Below are 23,241 nucleotides of genomic sequence, written 5' to 3'. Positions count from 1 at the left end.
GAAGAAGAAATAGTAAAGCTCTGTTTGATTAAATCCAGGCATCCAATAAACTCTTGACCTGCCCTGATGCTAATTCTGGAGATAGGGAAACTGAGTCTGAATTTGTTAAAGATTCCCTGTTTGGTAGGTTGAGGCAGGGCTTAAATCATGGTGTGACTCCCAACTCCTCCTTCTATCCTATCCCACCCCATACTCCTCATTTGAAATGAAGAGAACCTGGTCAGGTGCAGTGGCTCACCCCTGTAATCCCAGCCCTTTGGGAGGCCAAGGCGGGCAGATCACGAGGTCAGCAGATTGAGACCATCCTGGCTAACACGGTGAAACCCTGTCTCTACTAAAAATATAAAAAATTAGCCAGGCATGGTGGCGGGCGCCTGTAGTCCCAGCTACTCGGGAGGCTGGGGCAGGAGAATGGCGTGAACCCGGGAGGCAGAGCTTGCAGTGAGCCGAGATCGCACCACTGCACTCCAGCCTGGGCGACAGAGCAAGACTCTGACTCAAAAAGAAATAAAGATTACTTGATGAACACAAGTGGTAAAGGATGGATCTCAGCCCAAAAGCTCAGGATGAGACTAAGTTGATCGCCCAGTGCCCTGGGCCAAAGGGTACTTTGTAAGATGAGGGCTCACCTGGAAATCAGGTGACCATTCAGAGAGGTTAGCATCATCTTAGTGGGGGAAATGGTGGCGAGAGGATGACACATAGATGCAGTGTGTTTCTGGTTTCTTCTTATGCAATCTGAAAATAACTTCATGAAGCCGAGAAGGAAGATATGAACAGTCAAGCATCCTAATCACATTTATTCTCAACTAATGTGTGCAGACGTCTGTTTCTCGGTGGTTCTCAATACTGACCACACATTAGCCATCTAGGGAGGTTTTTTTTTAAAGACCAGATGCCCAGGTTTGCTTCCTCTAAATTAGAGATTCTCCTACCTTGCTAACTTAGAAAGGTTAGGCTTCCTTCTCTTCCCAACAATGTTTCATTTGCCCAGACTTGCTGGGACAGTGGCAGGTCCAGAATCTCAATAGAAGAGCGATTTAGTGCCCACAATCTGGTTGTTGGTTTGTGCATGTCTGCAGGAGCTGTTTTTCTAGGATTTGCATAATGTTAACATATTGTCAAGGGGGAAAGGGGTAGAAGAGCAGGACTCAGGCCTGTGGCTTAGGAAATCAACCACAGGTTCCACCACTCACCTCTTGAAAAAACTGAAGCTCACCCTACCCCGTAGTAGAAACTTTCCAATCTGGATGAAAACCTAAATTGATCCCAAAGGCAGTATGGCAAATGCCATTTAACTTCTTCCTAAGTGTCTTCTTATAGCACAGTGTCGCCTTTGTGGATACACCGGGCTGCTTCCTGAAATCCTTGCATCTGTTTTTTTATAGTTTGTATTCTTCCTTCTCAGTGGGTATTACCTGTCTGGCCATTGTCTACCAGAAACCCTCTACTCTGATGCTTCTAAGCTGTTGCGAAGTGGAAAAGCAGTTGTGTAACCATGTGAGAAATGTGTCACATGAACATTGAAAAGTGCCCAATAAGAGGTTCTACCTGATGAATCAACTGCAAGCAGCTTGGATGTTCTAGTGCTGATTTTGTCTGCTCAGATATATCCTTGGTTCGTGTTGATATATTCCAGACACTGAGGTTACCACTGAGACCCCCAGATAAAAGAACTTCAATCCAACATTAATTGCCATCGCTCCCATTTTATAAGGACCAACAGCATCAGGGAGGTCAAAAGACATCTTTGTCACTAAAATCCACAATTCAATGGCACTGGCTGAGCCCTGTCAGGGTTCTTAGGTGTCTTTGTAAAGTTCACTTCAGAATGTTAGGCATGTTCAAAGAATTACCAAAAAGCTTAGCCATGATAAGAATTTTTTTTAAATTTACAGAAGCCCAAGAAAATGATAAAATAATGTGATTTTGACTCAACATTTTAAAATACCAGTTTTAGGTAAGGGAAAAAAATCCATTTTTTCTTAAGAAAACAATTTATTACAGGGCACAAGGGAACAATGTTTTTAGAAAGTATTCTGTAAATCTTCTTTTCTTTGACTTTGCTGATTTCAACAGTTCAAGGTCCATTATCGTTGCAATAGCCTATTTTAGCAGAGAGAAAGGATTAAAGGGCAAGCTGTCCCCAACAGATCACTCCCGCTGGTCCTTACCAAGCCAGGTGCTCACTCAGGAAAAGTAACCATACAGGTGTGACACAGGTTTACACTGAAAGGGAAAAAATGAGCAACAATAGGGAACGTCTATCGAGCGGATACTGTGGACGTGTCAAGGACCATGCGGCTTATTGCTCACGACAGCCCCGTTCGGTAAGTGCAGTTCTTATCCTCCATCTGAGGCTAAGGGAAGTTAACTCGCCTGAGGCCACATAAGTGGTTAAGTGACTTTTAGGGCTTCTAAATTCTTAGATCAGAAATGAACAAATGTAAAAGAATGAGGTAGATTTGTAAGTCCTGATTGAAAGGATGTCAACATCATTGTGTTTGGTGAAAAGAGAACATTTTAGTAAAACTGAAGAGTGCATTTTAAAACATCACTGGCCTCCTTTTGATTCCTCTAATATTTCACTATGCAAAGTGGGCACCAGCAGCATGAGCATCCCCTGGGAGCGTGTTAGAAGTGCGTAACGTCAGGCTCACCCCAAACCTCCTGAGTCCGCATCAGCCGTGAACAAGACAGGTGGCTGTGTACTCCTTAAAGTGTGAGAACCCTCTAGCCCGCCAACAGCACTCCCTTTTCTGCACTTGGCTACAATGCACTTCCCGGGATTTATGTGCTCCACTCCCTCTCATTTCCTTCAACTCTGCTTAATGTCACCTCCTTAGAGAGGTCTCCTCTGACTTCCATCTGAAAAGCAGTGTCGTCTGTCACCCTCTATCTGCTTAACATGCTTTATCTTTCTTCATAGCAATGACCAGTACCTGAAATCATAGGCTCGTGTGTTATCTGCTCCTCCTGCTCCAGTGTGGGCTCCGTCAGGGCAGGGACTTTGTACCTCCAGCACATCAGACAGTGGCTGGGTAAAAGCGCTTGATAAATACTTGCAAGAGGGTCTACTTTCTCTGCAGGACTATAGAGCGTGCAAATATCTAATTTAATGGTGGATATCCCTGGTAAGCGGAAAGGGAAAACTGAGGAAAGAGACCTTTTGTAGTTTTTGCAATTTTCAACTTTTACCCTTCTGGAGTTTTTGCAGTTTTTCAAAGGAGTATGCACCATTTTAAATAATTTATTAAACACTTCTCAAATAATTTAACAAACTATCTCAAGATATATCATACCACAAAACAAAGCAGATTACATCCCTTCCTTCTAAAAGATGTTGGCTTTCTTAGTTTCTCCGATTATACTTTAATAAGAAACTATGTCCTTTTAAGGGCCTCTTTGTTTACCCCCAGAAATGTCATTATATTAAGAATTTTACTTTTGAAACTCAGACATTACAACTATACATGTGGACCATGCCTTGCCCCACTAGCAGGCCAGGCCCTAAACAGCCTGCCTTGTTATTGAAGTGGTACAGACCCTCACACTCAGTGTAGAGTTTCCCACAATTGGCAGAGAGATTGAGCAGATTCAAATCAGATTCCACAAAAGAAAACCATCTTTACTGGTGAATCTTTTATTTGGACAAGACAAAAACATCTCCACACTGTTCCCTTTTATACAGAAAGTGGAACATCTCAAATATATTAGTTTTTCTCTTTTTCAACAGAATTCATTTCAATCTGGTCCCAGGAACTGCTTCTCATTTTAGGATTCACGTTTTAGTAACACATATGCACCCATTATAGCCAAAAGAGCATACTGGAAAGAAAACACAATGGAAAATCACTGTGAGGTCTACAAAGAAATTTGGTCTGTAAATGTATTCAGATGAAGTCTGTTAAATACTGGGCTGAGGACAGAATCAAAAGATTACCTCTTCCCCCCATGCCTTGTTCTCTAAATGAGCTGTTCAATGCCACATTATGATCAAAAACCTAAAAATATACTGATGGACTGAAGATCAGACAACGAACAAACACAGCAAATGCTGTGCTTACTCTTACGCAGGTTTCCCATTGTTTGTCAAGTGATTTTTTTAAAAAATATAGATACATGCCTGTAATCCCAGCACTTTGGGAGGCTAAGGCGGGCAGATCACCTGAGGTCAGGAGTTCGAGACCAGGCTGGCCAACATGGTGAAACCCTGTCTCTACTAAAAATATAAAAATGAGCTGGGCGTGGTGGTGCACACCTGTAATCCCAGCCACTAGGGAGGCTGAGGAAGGAGAATCACGTGAACCTGGGAGGCAGAGGTTGCGGTGAGCCGAAATTGTGCCACTGCACTTTAGCCTGGGTGACAGAGCCAGATTCCGTCCAAAAAAAATATATATATATACACACACACACACACACACACACACATTTACATATATATGATATATACACACACATATATACACATATATATTGAGAGAGAAAGAGATACCATTTTTGTTGAAGTTGAGAGGTAAGCATTACTAGTTTATGGGACTACTTTTGTGTGTGTGTGAAAATTTCCATAATAAAAAGCAGCAATTAGATAAATGCCATATTAGAACATGAACACACAGGGGGAAAGTAGCTATTTTAAATAATTAATTTAAATGTTGCTACTTTAAATGACTACATTAATTTGTGGTTAACTATAGATATTCTGCAGGCCTATTAATGGCAACATGTTTTAAGAAGACTGCCTCTTTACAGTTGCACAAATAAAAGCTCCAATATTTAACTAAGTAAACAAATATAGACACACATAAATTCCTACCTTGAATTTTGGATAGTCATTCATTATTATGGTGACCATACCAACATATGGTAAAAACCTAAATTGTGGGATAAAAAGCAAGAGATATAAAAATTGTTTATAACATGATGATGGCAACATCTGAAAATACTATAAATCAGTCTTAGGAAATGAATCGTACGTGGGAATGCCACTGACCGGGGCTGTAAGGATGTATTCAGCCCTGTCTCAAACAGCTTTATTAGTAAGGAGCATCAGCACTGGCAGCCAGGACAAGTTTTCTAAGTAGGCACTTGAGTTGAGATAGTGATGCTGGTTGTCTTCACTTGCTACAATTAAAATAGTTAAGCCACTTATACAAAAAGAATAGGCAACTTTCACAAATCTAGTTTTTATTTAGAAGAGAAGATTCAGATAGCCTATATAAAAACTGCTGTTAGATAAAGCTTTCAAAGCACATGAGTAATGAGTTTGTAATGCAAATAATTATTTTGATTTCCCAGTGCTTGTCAGATATAACAAATAAATGTATTGGGTAGCAAATACAAATGTGAATAGCATAACTTATACTCATATATGATTATGAGCCCAGAGAGAGGAGGTTCAGTGCATAAACCAGCCAATGATTACGCTGACAAAATTAACAGCAATATGTAATCAGATGCACCCAGGTCTCAATCACCTCTGCTCGTGGGAGACAAGGTAACACACCCATAGTACCTTCCAGGCTTTTATACATCAGTAGCTCCATCCTCTCTCTTATCCAAAGTCTTTCACCAGAGTGTCTAGAAAGACAGGATGGACTAACTGGAAGCCCTCCTGGTCCCCCCGGAGATATTCAAGTGAAAATGCAACAAAGAAAAATGGTTAAAGGAGTAGAAAGGAGCCGTAAGCCACAATCTGATTGATAACGCTAAATCTTACAAAACGGTAGCCAGTCTCTCCAGCCTTAAAAAGCTAGTGAGATTTAGGTAAGAGAAAAAAACATTTCTACATCTGTTCAACATAAAACGGGTTGCCGAGAGGGGAAGAATTCCCTTTTTTGGTTTTTAATGAGGACACATTCTCTGTTATGTCAATCAGAAGCAGAACTCATTGCTGGACAACTATACAAAGATGAATACTAAAAGATGTATCACAGAAATGTTTCTAGTTACGAAAAATACGAAATAATCTAAGTGTCCACCAAAAGGGGTTAAATAAATTGGTTAAATAAATTTGTATTCGCAATAAAACAGCTTGTAGCCACTTAAAAAGATATAGATGTAGATTTGACACGAAAAGCTATTTCCAACTTCCTGCTGGGTGAAAAACAATCAAATTCTAAGTAAAATTATATATATGTATAACATACATCTGTACCAGCCCAGAGAGTATCTACAGCATTCCCTGAAATGTTAAACAGTGGTTATCTCTGGGAGACTTTCTTGTAATGGTTATTTAAAATCCACAAATAACTAATCTCTCAGTGAGGATTTACTTTTATTCATTTTTTAAGAACAATTTTTTAAAAATTTTTATTAATAGAGATGGGGTATCCCTATATTACCCAGGCTGGTCTTGAACTCCTGGGCTCAAGTGATCCTCCTGCCTTGGCCTCCCAAAGGTGCTGGGATTACAGGTGTGAGCCACCGCGCCTGGCTGGATTTATTTTTAAACAGATTTGAACCCATCATATAGGTAACTGGGCTCTGTTTTAGATTTTAGGTCTTTAGGAATTTATAAGTTGTATTTGTCTTCACAGGATACTCTAGAACTGCTTAGAACTCTCCTGATTTGTAATTAACGACTCAGCCTATCGATTTAATTTCTTCATTTCTAAGTGTTTTCCATAGACTTCTATATAACTTAAAGGTGAATTCTCACCCTCTTGCTCTTCCCACCACGTCCTTCTTTTCCAGCCAGTTCTGGCCTTCTTTGTACAAGCCTCTATCGTCAACTTCATTATTATCTCCTTTAGTCAGAAATTTGATGTCTCCATTATCTCTGGAAAGCAAAATAATGTCCTCTCAAAAATTATTTTCAGCACAGCATCATTTACAAAAATATTAGTTTACCCAAGACTTTACTGTCAGACAGGAGCATTTAGAAAAACAAAGATAACCTGACCTTTTTTTAATCTAAGATGACTGCTTAGGACAACCATTCAACAGAAGCACAAACCTAATGACCATTTTGTAGACTTCAATTCCAAAACACTCAAGTAACCGTGACAACAAAAAGCACGACCAAGCACAAGGGCAACAATTTGCTTCCAGCACAGCACACAATGAAGAATTCCTTCTCACCACATGGCTTCTGGGAATGACGAATATACTAGGACCTAATATTTGTTTAACCTGTAAACAAGTGTATTCGTGTCATTCATCAGTAGGTAAAATCATGTGAATCACCACTGTGCAATTCTTTCAAGTCCAGATTCGTAATACACAAAAACACTGCTGACAAGGAGCTTTTCCAGGCTCACTTCATTCATTTCAAGTCAGAACAGGCCAGAAGTCAGGACATGAAGCTGGTTTAACAACCTGTGCTGGACTTGAACTGTTTTCATTCTTAGACCTCATGGAACAATTTGGTTTTTTGTTTGTGTGTTTGTTTGTCTGAGATAGAGTCTTGCTCTGTCACCCAAGCTGAAGTGCCATGTGCGATCTCAGCTCACTGCAACCTCTGCCTCCCAGGTTCAAGCGATTCTCCTGCCTCAGTCTCTGAGTAGCTGGAATTACAGGTGTGAGCCACCACACCGAGGTAACTTTTGCACTTTTAGTAGAGGTGGGGTTTTGCCATGTTGGCCAGGCTGATCTAGAACTCCTGACCTCAAGTGATCCACCCGCCTCGGCCTCCCAAAGTGCTGGGATTACAGGCATAAGCCACCATGCCCAGCCTCATAGACCAATTTGTTAACATGGATGATATTCCTCTTCACTCTAGATATAAACTTAATCCTAGACCACACAGATTTGAGCACAAGGTAATTTAAATGCAAGTGTGCTCTAGGCTGTCCTCAGATTTCCTTTTCCTTGCCAAATGCACAATTTGTTACTGCATTATTTCCTTCACCACTGACCACAGTAGCATAAAGTAGAATTTGCAGGGAAACAAGAATCACAAATGGCATAACACCAGTGTGTTAAAGAGACATGTGGGACCCATTTTAAGCATTCTAAACTGGTGCTCAGATAGCCTTGACTCTAGAAACATAATATTGTAGTATTATGGAGCTGTAAAGAGGGTCTTCTTTCAATAAGAGAGACGAAAAAAGAATGCACTATTATAATGTGATAAAATGCCAAAAACCCCCAAAGATTTGAAACCATATTAAAAAGAGCAAGCTGATTTGCAGACACGGTTATAAAGGAAATCAGGATAAAAATCCTGACAGTGTCTCATAATTCATGTAAATTAGAGCAAATAATCATTTCCTCAACTTGGAACAATTGATCATCTTTAGAAATTAATTGTAAGTCAGTGCAAGTACTGTCACATCATGATTGAGGATGCTTCTTCCTCAGGAATCTAACAGGTAGGCATCAAGTAACCGTTAGCACAGGACCAGTGTATCAGCACAGGATGAAACTGGATTGTTCTCATGTTTAGAGTAATGTGAAGTGAATAAGTATCCATATCTGTGGGGTACACTTGTGAAGAAGCAGTAAATGGGCCAGGCGCGGTTACTCACGCCTATAATCCCAGCAATGTGGGAGGCTGAGACGGGTGGATCACCTGAGGTCAGGAGTTTGAGACCAGCCTGGCTAACATGGCGAAAACCCATCTCTACTAAAAATACAAAAATTAGCCAGGTGTGGTGGCACGTGCCTGTAATTCCAGCTACTAGAGAGGCTAAGGGAGAACTGCCCGAACCCAGGAGGCAGAGGTTGCAGTGAGCTGAGATCCCGCCACTGCATTCCAGCCGAGGAGACAAGAATGAGGCTCTGTCTCAAAAAAAAAAAAAAAAAAATTAGCCAGGCATGATGGTGCATGCTTGTAGTCCCAGGTACTCAGGAGGCTGGGGCAGGAGAGTCGCTTGAACCCGGGAGGCGGAAGTTGCAGTGAGCGGAGATCACACCATTGTACTCCAGCCTAGGCGACACAGTGAGACTCCATCTCAAAAAAAGAAGCAGTGAATGGAATGGGAATCTAATACCAGATATGTACAAGTAGTTACTTCTCTCTGTCAAACTCAAACACACACACACATACAGAGTGAGAAATGCTCCATTATTAAAAAACATACCTAGGCATACCTAAATTTAATTCTGACTCATACAGATAAAAATCCATACTAAGCTGCATAAAGGTAAATGAATAACCAAGTATATATGAAATGTAACACTTTTACTAATCATGTGAAGTACTCTCTCATGGGAACTTTATACATTTGAGCAAGAAGTAAATGTTTCCGGTTCCAGAAAAGGATCTTAATAAGTCAGTCATGGCTGGTATTAACAGCAAGGCTGTTTGGGGAGTGGGGGATGTGGCAATGGAAAATTAATGCAGAATATGCAACGACCAAATCATGAGATGAGTTGGAAAAGGAATTTTTATCCATCCAGGACTAATATTACTGCTGAAGATGCCACTTTGGCCAAACATAGAAAAAACAGCTAGTTTTTTTTGCATTTCAGAAAATAATTTTCATATCAAAACTGTTTTGATTTTCTTTGAACTCCTTCAAATAACTACCATGTCATAATATATCACACCTTACATTTGTGCAGCAATTTAAGTTTCTGAATTGCTTTAGTAAACATTAGTTCACTTAATTCTCATAATCACTCTGTGAGTTACTGTGGGTTTAACTACCACAACTCTCATCCTACAGAAAGAGTTACGCAGTCGGTCCAAAGTCACCCAGGGAGAAAATGGCAGAACTTACGACATCATCCTGTGCTTTTACTAGTTTCTAATTAGCCATGAATCTACCAAAAATTTACAAAACAAAACCAAAAAGAAATAAGCCTCTTTACTTTTCATGAACTTTGATTACTCTGTGAACTATTGGAATGTCTCGTCCTTCAACTTTAAAAACAACTATTTCACCAGCTCTGATTGGGTCTTCCCGGAAATTTGTGAGGAACAGGAGGTCTCCTCTGTGAAAGGCCGGCTCCATACTGCCACTAGAAAGAAGCACAAAGTCAGTATCAGCATTACCCTGTGTCCAAAAGGCGATCAGAATAAACATGTCAGAGGTGAAACTCAATAGTCAAGTAGGTCTCAGGAGCTAGAAAACAAGCCATTGCGACTTCCTTCTGACTGCTCAAGGTAGTAACATGTGCGAAAGGAAATGACTTCTACTGACATTAACGTGTCATGAGCACTGGCAGGACCCTCTGCAGTTCGTATCAGGTAGAAAAGAAACCAGGATTAACGTCAACTCTGAAGTAAAAGCTACCAATTTTTAGCTTTCAAAAAAGTCCTGCATCCACAAAAACAGTAGCGTTTTCCTCCAGAACTGCAGACTTACAGCTAATCATCTAGGGCAATCCTTTTGTTTCAGAGCAGATCCCCAGCACTTAGGATACTGCAATCCTTACTTAAGAAATGAGGCACACATGAAAGCACTTGGGGAGCACGACCCACCCTGATGCCAAACCGAGGCTGGGACAAAACGGGAACCCAAGTCCTTCGCCTCCTGCAGCAGCAGGAGAATATGGTGGAGAATTCCACCATATTCTACAAAAGCCCAATTCTAACAAACATGGACTGGGTTATTGTGGAAGTCAATAAATAATTCCACATGATACCAATTTAAACCTGTGCCAAAATCTTTGGTGGATTCAAAGTAAATTGCAATAAGCTGGAAGCTAAAATTTGAAAAGTTCATTTTTTTAATATATATATATATATAAAAAATATATATATACACACATACATACACATGTGTGTGCTAATTCTTAGCTTTAATACGTGAGAGAATAAGACCTAGAAATACAGCTTGACAGGGGGCTGTGCAACCAAGGACGAGTAACGGCTGCTGAGCAGGAAGAACCTGAGGAGAATGAACCACTGAAGCTCCGTGCAGCAGTAGCGGAAACAAAGAAAACCATGGCTCCCAACAAGAGTTCGAGAAGCTTGCCCTCCTTCCCTCCAGCCTGGCCCACCTCGAACATCTCAGCAGGTGCAGAAGGTGGCAAGGAGAAATGCAGCCTGTCAAACCAGTGCCACTAAGTATGGTCATGGATGAAGCATTCAAAATCAGCCAATCTGAATGACAGGGGAAAAGGGCTAGAAATACAACTGACTTAAGAGAAAACATCACAGTCAACAAATTTGAGTTTGTTCTGTCCCCCAATATGAAATTCTATTTTGTCTTCTTCTGAAAATAAAACATTGTTTCAGGGTTAAAAAAAAAAAAAAAAGCTAAAATGCTTAAGATAATTTCCTCATCTGTGGCTTCATCTTTACTCCTTCAACAAAATTCCTGAAGATACAGTGGGAAGATGTTGATAGAAAAGTAACAGTGTAAGAGAACTGCAGCTAGGAAAAGATCCCTGCACAGACGACAGAGGCCATAGGTGTCCTGAAGTTGAACATCAAGGGTCACTATCATGTCCTATCAGGAGAGCAGTTCTTTTCAATGTTTCACTAATATCAATGTCTGCTTGCTTTCCTCATGGGCCAGATTCCCCCAAAAACCACACATCCCTTAGGGATGTCATTGGTTTATGCTGACAAACCAAATTGCTTTAACATTACAAAGGATGCTTTAAAAAAAAAAAAAAAAAGTCCCTAAATGCAGCAATTTCACACTAGCTCCTGTGTGGAAGTATGTCTGTGACATCTGAGGAGGGCCAGGAAATCTCAGATCTAGTGTTGGCTCTGCCAAAAGTTACTGGGAGATGCTTGAGGCCTGGCCTCATTGGGCCTCAGGTTCCTTGTCTGTTAAAGGAGAGGGTCCATCTAAATTTGAGGTTTTAAATTCCTTCTTCTTTTAAAAAAAAAAAAAAAAAAAGCCTTAAAATCCTTCCTTCAAATGAAATCTTACCAGGAAGTGTAACCACATAAAACACACAAGCGTGGAACTGTTACATGTGAAGCAAGGTTAAGGTTTCCTGAATCCATGAGTGTACTTCCCTTCTCCCCACTCCTAATCCACCCACCCCAACGCCAGGGGCCTCCCTAAAGCACAGTGTAAACACGAGTGGGTCGGAGGTCCCACAGCTCTGCTGTGAGCTAGGCTGGCCTCAGTCTTCTAAATTCACGGAAACTCCATCTCTAGAAGTGTGCCCCTTGGCCAACCACATGAGGGCGGCCTGGTGGGGCGTGGATCATGGCTATGACCCCACAAGGTGGTGGCAAGGCCCGGTGGAGGGAAAGGTCACTGGTATGGGAGCTAAGAGCCCTATGTTCTGGCCTCGGCTCCTGCCCTGGTAAGCTGTGACTCTGCCCAAGTTACTGCCACAGCCCACCATGCCACCTTGAAAACAACAGCTCTGATGACCTAAGACACACCAGACAGATGGCATCTTGAAGCACCTACCAGCTCCCAAACACGGCCATTTGATTTCAAACTGATGTTAAGTTTTTCCCCTTGGATGGCTTTATGGCTGTGTGAAGTTAATTCTAGTGGTAACTTTTCTAAAATAAACATGCTGTACTTTTATAAGCATCATAGTCTCAAGAAGATAGTAGCCATCAATACACCAGTATTACTGAAGAAGCTTGAAAAAAATACTAGACACAACGCTACGCACTGGGGATACAGACTCCCTGCCTGTTTGGTACAAAGAAAATGAAGTAACATTTTTAGTTATATTTAAAAATTAATTTGTATAGAAATAATGCATGAATACCATATTATTAAATTGTCATTTGAAATGGATTAGGTGCACGAGCACCAACATGGTTAAAGCTCTAAAATATCTAAAAAAGATAAGATTTTCAAAAGCTAGAAAAAAAGAAACATTCTCAAAATAGGTATCAATAAAGACTAATAATTTATCCAATTAAAATTTTGAATTTCAGCTGTCATACAGGTTTTCACTTAAGGCTGCTCTGCTCCTCAGACCCAGGGCAGCCTTGTGATGGAGGCTGGAGGCTGGAGGCCAGCCTGGGGGACCTACCTCAGCACCACCACAATGGGGCTCTCGCTGCCGGTGAGCACGATCAAGCCTTTCCATATCATGAGTGCAGAAGACACAATCATGGCGAAGTTTAAAACCTGGTAATAGAGCTGGAATGAAAAAGAGGAACCACAGTGAAAACCAGCAGCAGAAGACCCACCACCCTGAAGCTGGAGATGCACTCATCAAACTTTTCCAAAGACACGGTTTTAGGACAGGAAACTAACACAAGGGACAAAATTCTGCAGTATTTCAACTTTTGTCCCTGGAAAGAGCCTGGCAAATATCTCTCCTTAAGTGAGAGAGAGGGGAGGAAAAAAAGAGCAATCTGTGAGGCCTGTCTTGTTAAAGCCCCAAGGAGGCCCTCATCACCTCTTCGGGATTTCCCAGCACCTTACACCCTAGAGGGTTCCACTACTCAAGGCCTGCCACCAGAGCCTCCCGGTGAAGACCATTCCCAGACACAGTGCAGCATGCTGAGCACAGGTCTCACCCAGATCCGCACACTGTGGATTCACCTACAACTACCTTTAGCCTCAAACGGAAGCTTCCGAGTCCTATAGTGCTTGGCAATGAGGTCATCCTGCATCTAAAAATGACATTTTAAAACCAGTGAACAGAAACGTTAAACATCTTAATGTTTAAATTTTTCATAAATGTTTTAAAAGGTAAATAACAAATATTTGGTTAGGGGCTGGGCACAGTGGCTCACGCCTGTAATCCCAGCACTTTGGGAGGCTGAGGCAGGCAGATCACGAGGTCAGGAGATCGAGACCATTCTGGCTAACACAGTGAAACCCCGTTTCTACTAAAAAATAAAAACAAAAAAATTTAGCTGGGCATAGCAGCGGGCACCTGTGGTCCCAGCTACTTGGGAGGAGGCTGAGGCAGAAGAATGACGTGAACCCGGGAGGTAGAGCTTGCAGTGAGCCGAGATCGCACCACTGCACTCCAGCCTGGGCGACAGAGCGAGACTCCGTTACAAAAAAAAAAAAGAGTACAGGTGGGCGGGTCACACGAGTTAACGCATAAGCACTAGTTACATCAGCTCTGAGAAGGAGGTAGAAGCCCACCCACTCTACCTCAGACCACTGCGTTTAGACCCACTGGGCTTGCCTCGCTCCTTGCAGCATGGCACAAGCTGAAGCACAGGCTCTTCCTTGCTGACAGCTGCCTGCTGCACCTGCCAACTCCTGGTGACTAAAGGAGAAAACAACACCTGCCCATGTGCCAACACCCTGTCGGGCTGGAGCTGACCTGTCAGCCCAAACATCCGCTTTCCTTCCAGGCGCAACAGGGACTAAGGCTGCTGTGGCTAGGACCAGTCAAAATCAAAGCCCCTCATGGCATCGCCGGCATCGCCAGCACCGCCCGCCAGGGAGGCTCCTTACTTTGGTACCTGCCTCAATCTTCCTCTTCACAACCCCTGCAGTTGTTGGGGTGATCTGCAGAGCCAGGTGGGTGGTCCATCAACACTGTGCTATCTTAATTCCTGGGCCCCCATCCACATCTCCAAAGATCTTCCCTCCACTGGGGCCACCCACTCTCAGCAACACACCCCGGAACCAAAATGGCTCTATCCCCACGTGGGTCTATCCCCACTGGTTCAATGACCCCCTTCCACCGGGCCGCAGGTGCCTATTCTCCTGGCACCTGTGCTCACCTCTGTGTATACCTGAGGACCCATGTTCTGTCAGGTCCTCCACCCCTCACTTCTGTTTTTCTACCCTCAGCATGTAGTGTGCACAGTCACTTATAGGGTGGGAGCCACAACCCTACCAGGCCTGGCAGCCCCTCCTCCAGAGATTTCCGTTCCCCTCTCCAGGCAATGAACTCCCAGACCTCTGCTGAGGAAGGTGAGGCCTCTGGGTGGAAGACAGGAGAGCGGGGGGTCTCACTGCTTCTATGCCTTTCTACCCAATCAAATTTATTTCAGCCCTATCTCCCCTTCACCTTCAGTTCTGGGGACACCAATTCCTGGGTCTCAGGACTCTCTCTGCCTCACAAACCTGAAGAGCCACAGCCTCCCCCAGTGCCATTCCAATCCTGGCTTTCTCTGGCTGTGCCAGTTCCCATTCTTCCATCTGTTTTCCAGCTTCTAGTATTTGGCTGATCTTGTTTCCTCTCCTGGGCGTATCCTGGAGTAACTGATAACTTCTAAAACCTCCTTGCTATTAATACAGTTTTAGTGTTTTGGAGGCAGTGATGTTAGACAAGTTAGATCCCACCTTAGCTCCCTACCAGCTTTCCAGAACATCCTTTTGAATTGAGTTTGGAGTGAGGACCTGGATCACGTGGCTCTGGGCAACATCATTTTCCTCAACTATCCAAATTCAATTTTAACTGAGCTGGAATGTGGTGGTATGAACTCTTTTTGAGCATTGAGTACAATTTAAAATACAGTTTTAAACACAGTTTAAATACAGTTTAAAATACACAAGGCCGGCCAGGCGCGGTGGCTCAAGCCTGTAATTCCAGCACTTTGGGAAGCTGAGACGGGCGGATCACGAGGTCAGGATATCAAGACCATCCTGGCTAACACGGTGAAACCCCGTCTCTACTAAAAAATACCAAAAAAATTAGCCGGGCGAGGTGGCGGGCACCTGTAGTACCAGCTATTTGGGAGGCTGAGGCAGGAGAATGGTGTAAACCCGGGAGGCAGAGCTTGCAGTGAGCTGAGATCTGGCCACTGCCCTCCAGTCTGGGCGACAGAGCGAGACTCCATCTCCAAAAAAATAATAAATAAATAAATAAATACACAAGGCCTGGAAAAGTCAGGCTGAAAGACACTCAGGAAGTTCAAATAGAGACTTCCCAGGTGGTTCTACGTGGTTCTGACTTCTGGGTACATGGACCGTTCTTTACAGCGGCAGCGTGCAAGCATCAGTGTGCACTAGGATCAGCTGGCGATGCCTGAGGACTGCACTTCAGACACATTCCCAGGCGACACGAAAGCTGCTGGCGTGGGAATCACAGCTGAGAACCACTGCTCTATACCATTGGTTCTCAACCTTGGCTGCACCTTAGAATCATCGGGGAAGCCCTGGAAAGTCCATCCCAGACCAGCTGGATCGCTGGGAGGGGTGGGGTGATTCTGAGGTGCAGTGAAAGTTGAATCATGGCTCTATACCTCCTCCTCCCATCAGCTAAAGACTCTCCCATCGCAAACCCTTCCTCCACCTCACATCCTCCTCCAGCTTTCACACTCTCTCTTCTCCTTCACAGCTCTTCTCAAAACAGTGTCTACCCCAAGTTGCTCCCCTTCTTCACCATCTAAATTCAGTCCTCAACCTACATAATCAGTCACATGCTCACTAAATCCAAAGGATAACTGTCAGCCCTCACCTTACCTGACCTTCCAGCAGCTCTCAACACACATGACCATTTCTTCAAACCCTTGGCCGCTGCCTTCCACGATGGCATGCCATCCACTTCTGACCACTTTCTTGTCTTCCTGCCAGTTGCTCCTCCTCCATCTGAACCTCCTCCTCTACCTGAATGCTGGCATTGGTCCCGTCATGCTAACTACTCCCAATTCAGAGACTTCCAACTGCCTACCTGACGTTTCCACTCAGATGTCTTTAAAGATACTTCCTGCTCAACATGTCAAAATTAAACTTACCTTCTCTAAAAGCTTTCAGTGCTAGTGATCCTTCTCTCAGTAAATGACATTATTATCGCCCTGCTATTTGGAGCCACCCCGTACCCATTCATTCTATACATTCTGGCTTTCCAAACATGTCTGGAGTTTGTACAGTTCTCTCTATTCCCACTGCCACCACTCTCATCATATCACCAACGGGGCCCATCAGGCTGCTGTGACAGCCTCATGACTGGTCTCCTAATGCCCGTGCACACCTCTTCCGATCCATTCTCTGTGCTACAATCAGGGCAGTCATGCGCCACTTTATGACAGACACATTCTGAAAAAATGCGTTGTTAGGTGATTTTATTGTTGTTTGAACATCATAGAGTGTACTTATACAAACCCAGATGGTGTCGCTTACTACACCCCTAAGCTATACGGTGTAGCCTATTGCTTCTAGGCTAGAAACCTGTACAGCTTGCTACTAGATTGAATACTACAGGTGACTGTAACACACTGCTAAGTATTTGTGTAACTAAGCATAGAAAAGGCAGAGTAAAAATATGGTATAATTTTATGGGACCACCATCGTGTATGTGGTCCATCATTGACAGAAACATCATTATATGGTGCTTGACTGTACTGGTTTTCAAATGCACATCTGGTCACCTGGTCATGTCTATGCCCTGCCTAAAGCCCTTTGATTGTATCCCACTACTCTGAGGATGAAGACTAAACTACAATATGGCCTCTAATGCCCTGTCTGATATATCCCCCCAGCCCCACTTCAGCTGCTGAAGCTCGCCTCACCCCAGCTGCACTGGTAGTACTGTCCATGCTTCCACCTCACATGCTTCTTTCCACCCCAGGGCCTTCACCCAGAAGGCTCCCTCCCTGGACCCCTCAGTTTACCAACACTCACCTTTACATCCACCTTTAAATGCCAGTGCCCAACAGAACCCTGCCCTGACCGGCTAGACCAGAAATCAGCAAACTTTTTGTGTAAAGGGTAAGACGGTAAATATTTTATGTTTACGGGTCACATAGTCTCATTGAAACTACTCAGCCCTGCCAATGTAGCGGGAAGGCAGCCATAGACAATATGTAAAAGAAAGAGCATGGCTGTGTGCCAATCAAACTTTACAAAAACAGGTGGTGCAGTGGGGTTTGCCAACCTCCACTCTGGCCAGCCTAGGTCTTCCTATTACATATTCTCACTGCATCCTGTATTTCTTAATATCATTCATCAGCATCATAATTAAGCATGTAATTACCTAAAGTGTCTTTTGCACTAGACCTTACATTCCACAAAAGTAGGCATCATTTCAGCCTTGCTCATAGCTGTATCCTCAAGATTCAACATGGGCTTGGCAAAAAGCTAAGTATTCAATTTGTTGAATAAATAGTGATAAAATAACCATCTTTAATGGTGAGTGCAGGTTGAGAATTATGGCCCGAAGACATTCATTACAGTCTTAATTCTAATAATGTGGAAAAGGCAATAAATGAGCAACAACAGGGAAATAACTGAGTAGAAAATGGGGCCAGGTGCGGTGTAGCTCACGCCTGTAATCCCAGTACTTTGAGAGGCCGAGGTGGGCAGATAATCTGAGCTCAGGAGTTCAAGACCAGCCTGGCCAACATGGTGAAACACCAACTCTACTAAAAATGCAAAAATTAGCCCGGCATGGTGGCACATGCGCCTGTAATCCCAGCTACTTGGGAGGCTGAGGCACAAGAATCTCTTGAACCCGGGAGGCGGAGGTTGCAATGAGCCGAGATAGCACCACTGTACTCCAGCCTGGGTGACAGAGCAAGACTCCATCTCAAAAAAAAAAAAAAAAAAAAAAGAAAAAGAAAATGGCAGATTAGTCCACTATTTAAAACAATGCATAAAGAACTTAACGGGAGTGGAGGAGAAAGTGGGTTGGGTTAGGGGAGGAAAATAAAAAGGAACTTTAATGACACGACCAAACACAGTATGTTGAGTGAAAAATGTAAGCTGCAGTAGGAGCTCACCAAACGATAAAACAAACACAAAGAGATGCCCCAAGACTCTAAGAGAGGCTATTTTAGGATAGTGAAATTACGAGTCATTGACTTTTCTTCTTTAAACTTTTCTCTATTCTGAAAACGTATTCTGACTGATGTAAGGTAGGAAAAGCAGAGCTCAAAACTGTCTCTTGTTAATGTTAAAACTGTAACAATAGGTAATCTGATGCAATTATGAAGGATACAACTGAAAGTGAGGACATAAGTGAATTAAGATAATTGTTGGTGTATTTGGTGCAATAAATCAAAATAGGAACATAAATATAATTCAACATTAAAGTTACACCCTTTTTTTTTTTTTTTTTTTTTTGAGATGGAGTCTCACTCTGTTGCCCAGGCTGGAGTGCAATGGCGCGATCTCTGCTCACTGCAACCTCCGCCTCCCTGGCTCAAGCGATTCTCTTGCCTCAGCCTCCCGAGTAGCTGGGATAATAGGCGTGCGCCACCACACCCGGCTAATTTTTATATTTTTAGTAGAGACAGGGCTTCACCATGTTGGCTAGGCCGGTGTTGAACTCCTGACCTCAAATGATCCACCTGCCTCGGCCTCCCAAGGTGCTAGGATTGCAAGCGTGAGCCACTGCACTCAGCCTACACACCATTTTTTAAAGCGACTTGGCTACTGTGTCAATAGCAAATTATGAAACTATCATTATATTCCCAGGAGACTGAAAAATGAAACTGGAGTGCTAAGCAGACATTGTCAAAGTGTTGGGCTATAATACGTTAAACCATTGCTTCTTCTGGTTACATGGATTAAGTTCTTTAGTGGTCGTTTCTAAGATTTTAGTGCACCTGTCACTGGAGCAGTGTGCACTGTACCCAATATGTAGTCTTTTATCCCTCATCAAATGAAGAATATTTACCAGAAAGTTGCCATGAAACAATCAAAGTCTTTACACCATTTCACCGTAAGCTCAAAGAGCATAACGGAAAAAATCAAAAATCACAAAGCAAATATTTAAGAATGCAACGAAGTGAGCATTTAGAAGAGATAAAAAAAATTCATGTCTTCATTCAATAAATATTGAGTGTCCAACAACAACAACAACAACAACAACAAAACACTGCTTCTAAAGTAAAATCAGCCTTACAAGTCACGCCACGCTAACGCAGAAGTTGTTCACTGGAATTCACATTCAAAACCCTCCCCAGCTGCTCTGCCTGACTGAAAGCACTTGATAAATCACCACTGTTCCATAATGAATTACATATCCAATTAGGAAAGCCCCAAACCATGGTTTTAAACAAAGATTGCCGTTTTTAGACAAGTTTTCAAGCCATCTGGTTCCACCCTGATAAAAGCAAATTATAAAATCTTGCCACTTATCCAGTAAAGACCTCGTACCAAGAATATATTTTCCCGTATAATTTCCCAAGCTTGAAAAGTTCAGTAAGGGGAAGCAAAATCAATTCCTCAAAAAAGCTTCCATTGAGCAAACCATCTACCTGCTAAGGAAATGCCCAAATACACAAAAATCTAAAAATCAAACTAAGAAACCACAGATCATACTTGCAACACCTTAACTTTAAGAAATCTACTAATCAGATTCTAGGCTTAAAATCCTGGAATCCAGAAAAGTAATTTTGACTGAACTCCTGACAAGCTGACTGGGGTCTAAAAAAACCAAACCACCACCACATTTCACGGGTGCTTTTGTTGTTGTTCACCTTTGCCTACCAACTTTGTATGCTCAGTACTTAATGCTCATGACAGAGTGTAGAAGTAAGTCCACACTCAAGTCATTGTCAAGCAAAGATGAAACAGCCAACGTCTAAGAGTTTTAAGCAAACATTTCAGACCCAAGATTCTGGCTGACAGCAGCAGCACTGCCAGTAGCTGTATTTCTTCCTCTCTTCCTCACTGCAGAAACAAAGAGCCCTTGTCTTGCATGTGGGTCCTGCTTTAATAGTAAGCAGGGGCGGCAGAGAAAGAAGGTCCTGCTTTCAAGACTGGTGGAGCATGCAGGCCTGACAAGGTGTCATAAGATGCTATTTTGGAGGGAAGAAGAGGAACAACAACAAAAAAAAGCAAATGGACAAAGCTTTTTTAAAAAGTACCGAGACGCAGTAGATTTGAGCTTGCTGAATTTTAATTAGAAGACTAACAAAACAGGCAATACAGCCAGCTACTGGCAGGCCTTATCATTGAGAGCAAAAAACACACTGATCTTTCAAAGGGCAAAGTGGTTTAGGGATCAATACAGTCATCAGAGGGCCTTTTCTGACAGTCTGCAATTACAGCCATCAGTAGTCAGTACTAATTTTAGAGACATTTTAAAAACCCAGCCATTAAGTCTAAATTTTTAAACAAAGCTCTGCTTCCTGTAGGGTATTGAACAGCATCAATGCTCAGGACATTAGCAGTTACTTTTTTAAGCTGGTGATAATCTCTACTACAACTCATCTTCCAGAAATAGGAGTATATCAGCTGTGCACACCTAGACATTACCACATCCTAAACACGGTTGATGAAATAGAAATTATCAAACTTTCCCACACGACTGCACTCGTCTGAAATTCTACTTGGGGGAGGGGGAGGAGAGTGAGAGGGGGAAAACACATATGCCTAAAGGAGTAGTTGTGACCTCCCATGGGCACCACCCCACATCTCAACTGATGGAGCAAATGAAACTGGATGCCCTCAAAATAATAAGGATTATTACTTTCACATCTCAACTGATGGAGCAAATGAAACTGGATGCCCTCAAAATAATAAGGATTATTACCATTTTCAAAGACAAGCAAAATCCCTTGGTTGGAAGGTCCCATTTTTCTTAGCACAATTTATTAGTAGTAATAGTGGCATTAGTATCCACCGTGATATTTAGGCCCTACAGGTCCCCCAAATTCTCTACCTAGAAGCTTACATAATCGTATTTTTCCTGACTGAGAGGGCTTCCTTTCCAATCCCTACTCACTCTTAACCTTATAGTGAAGAGATAAGGAGCCAAAGACAGTGATGATGGCCAATAAGTGGCTAAGGAGAGAGCAAGAGGAACGTTTTCCTCTGAGGTCTTCTCACACAGGAGAGGGAATTCAACCACCCCAGCTGCCCAAAGACCCTACACTGCCTCCTACATTCATAGTGCAGCCAGAATGATGGCATCTCAGAAGTTAGAGAAGGCTTCTGGAATCCCGCTGGGAACGTGGGTTGAATCCACAATGATTGCGCACCGCTTGTGAGCTCTCTAGGCACAGGGAGCATTACTGAGTTCAGACCCACGGTCAGGGGAAAAACAACTGCCCAGGTTGGAAAGAAACTGCTTTGGGAGGCATCGCTGGACAGCTCCCATTGTAGGAAAGTTCTTCCCTCTCGCCTGCTTTTCTGCCACTTCCACCCGCAGGCAGTCAGGCCTCTGAAGCCCCACAGAGAAATCTGTTCCCTCTTCACTGGGTGGCCCTTCAAATACGCGCAAACAGCTGTCGCTCACATAGTCAACTCTCCCACAAGCGTGGCTATGGCTTTCTCATCCACATTTGACATTCCATGGCACGGGTTTCTATTCTCCCCTTTCCTACACCCTCCCCTAATTGTGCTCTTGTCAGGGCAAGGAAGTGCACACCCATGTCCACACGTGGGCGTAGAACCCAGGGCCTGAGAGCCCAGCGCGGGAGCTTCGGGTGGCCGCCCGGCCGCAGTCACTGGGAGCTGCCCTTCCTGGAGCCCTGCACTGGAAGCCCCAACTCCTCGCAAGCACAGCCGGTCCCGGCCTGGGCGCGCTCACCACCCGCCTCCGTCACCTGGCGCTTGTTCATCTTCCTCAGGTCCCCGAAGATGTCCAAACCGGACGCGGGGAGATGCGCCCCCACGGCGCCCGCGCGTACCATGGCGGGGTCTCTGGGGACCTAGCGGTTCGCCGGCTCTGGATGTGACAGACAGCAGCGGGGCACCTGCCGGCCCCCGCCCACCGGCCCCGCGTCCTTGCGGCCACGTGACCGGCGACTCGCTTGGGCGTCTGGGAATCGTAGTCTCGCTAGTCTTGGGCACTGGCCAGCCAGGAAGGAACCTGAAGGAAGAAAACTACCACTCCCAGAATGCCGCGGGGCGGGCACCTCGGCCAGTGAAGACCCAGGGCTCCTAGGGAGGGCAGCGACAGGGCTCCGGAGCCTTGTCCGACCCTTCGGAGGGAACGTCGAGCAGCGAGTGACCCCGCATACCTCGGGGCCAACTCGGGGAAGGGACTACTCAAGAGAAGCCGAATTTCCCGACTCTGGTCAGGCGCCGAGAGGACACCTAACTCCCGCTCGCAAATCACCTAGCCGTGTATCTTGGCTATTGGATGACTGCAACGAGGAAAGGTGGTGCCTCTACGCTGGGGGCGGGCTGAACCGAATTGGGGCAGGGCCTAAAGATGGACGTGAGGTGGGCGGGGCTTGGAAGAGGTTGGACTTGGATGCCAATGAATTCTGCGTTTTGAGTGGTACCACTTGAATGCAAGGAAGTATCTTTGAATGCCTTGACCACAGTTGGGTTGCAATGGATATTAATTAAATGAATACATAACCACCTAATTTCATACACGAGAAAGCAGAGGCCCAGAAAGGTTCACTGACATGGCCAAGGTTAAGTGGAAATGAGTCTGGAATAGAACTCAAAGTTTTAAATTTAGAAGTCCTAGATCATCACAATTCTGATCCTAGATTACCTTTGGTTCATTCACTCACTCGTTTATGCATTATTTATTGTATTTATTTATCCACAAATCTTTATGGAGCACCTACCATGCACCTGGCCTTGTTCTAGG

At 43.7% G+C, this 23,241-nt stretch overlaps 1 protein-coding gene across 4 annotated transcripts; it reads right to left on the bottom strand.

Annotated features, from left to right (window-relative positions):
• Positions 1 to 3,622: 3,622 nt before the first annotated feature.
• SEC11C (SEC11 homolog C, signal peptidase complex subunit) lies at positions 3,623 to 22,795 on the bottom strand. 4 transcript variants are annotated; one of them, XM_025365593.1, is made up of 6 exons: positions 22,238 to 22,795; positions 12,856 to 12,965; positions 9,760 to 9,909; positions 6,662 to 6,781; positions 4,817 to 4,874; positions 3,624 to 3,828 (listed from the first exon to the last, which is right to left on the bottom strand). In XM_025365593.1, exons 1-6 carry the CDS (start codon positions 22,322 to 22,324, stop codon positions 3,775 to 3,777), a joined length of 579 nt encoding a protein of 192 aa, XP_025221378.1. In that variant the 5' UTR covers positions 22,325 to 22,795; the 3' UTR covers positions 3,624 to 3,774. The 4 variants fall into 4 exon arrangements, with proteins under 4 accessions (XP_025221379.1, XP_025221378.1, XP_025221381.1 ...); XM_025365594.1 differs by lacking the exon at positions 4,817 to 4,874 and having other exon boundaries at positions 3,623 to 3,828; XM_025365596.1 differs by lacking the exon at positions 9,760 to 9,909.
• Positions 22,796 to 23,241: the final 446 nt, after the last annotated feature.

Source organism: Theropithecus gelada, chromosome 18, assembly GCF_003255815.1.
Source record: "Theropithecus gelada isolate Dixy chromosome 18, Tgel_1.0, whole genome shotgun sequence".
NCBI classification, from domain to species: Eukaryota; Metazoa; Chordata; class Mammalia; order Primates; family Cercopithecidae; genus Theropithecus; species Theropithecus gelada.
The sequence above is the reverse complement of the archived record's forward strand: the minus strand, read 5'-3'. Positions and strand labels throughout refer to the sequence as shown.

Bases quoted from the DNA above. Each gene is read 5' to 3' on its own strand.
- SEC11C (XM_025365593.1), bottom strand. From the start codon at position 22,324: ATGGTACGCGCGGGCGCCGTGGGGGCGCATCTCCCCGCGTCCGGTTTG. The intron at 9,910-12,855 runs GTAGGTCCCCCA...GCTTCTTTCTAG, and splicing joins CCCATTGTGGTGGTGCTGAG to TGGCAGTATGGAGCCGGCCT. The intron at 3,829-4,816 runs GTAGGAATTTAT...TTTTCTTTCCAG, and splicing joins ATGACTATCCAAAATTCAAG to TATGCTCTTTTGGCTATAAT.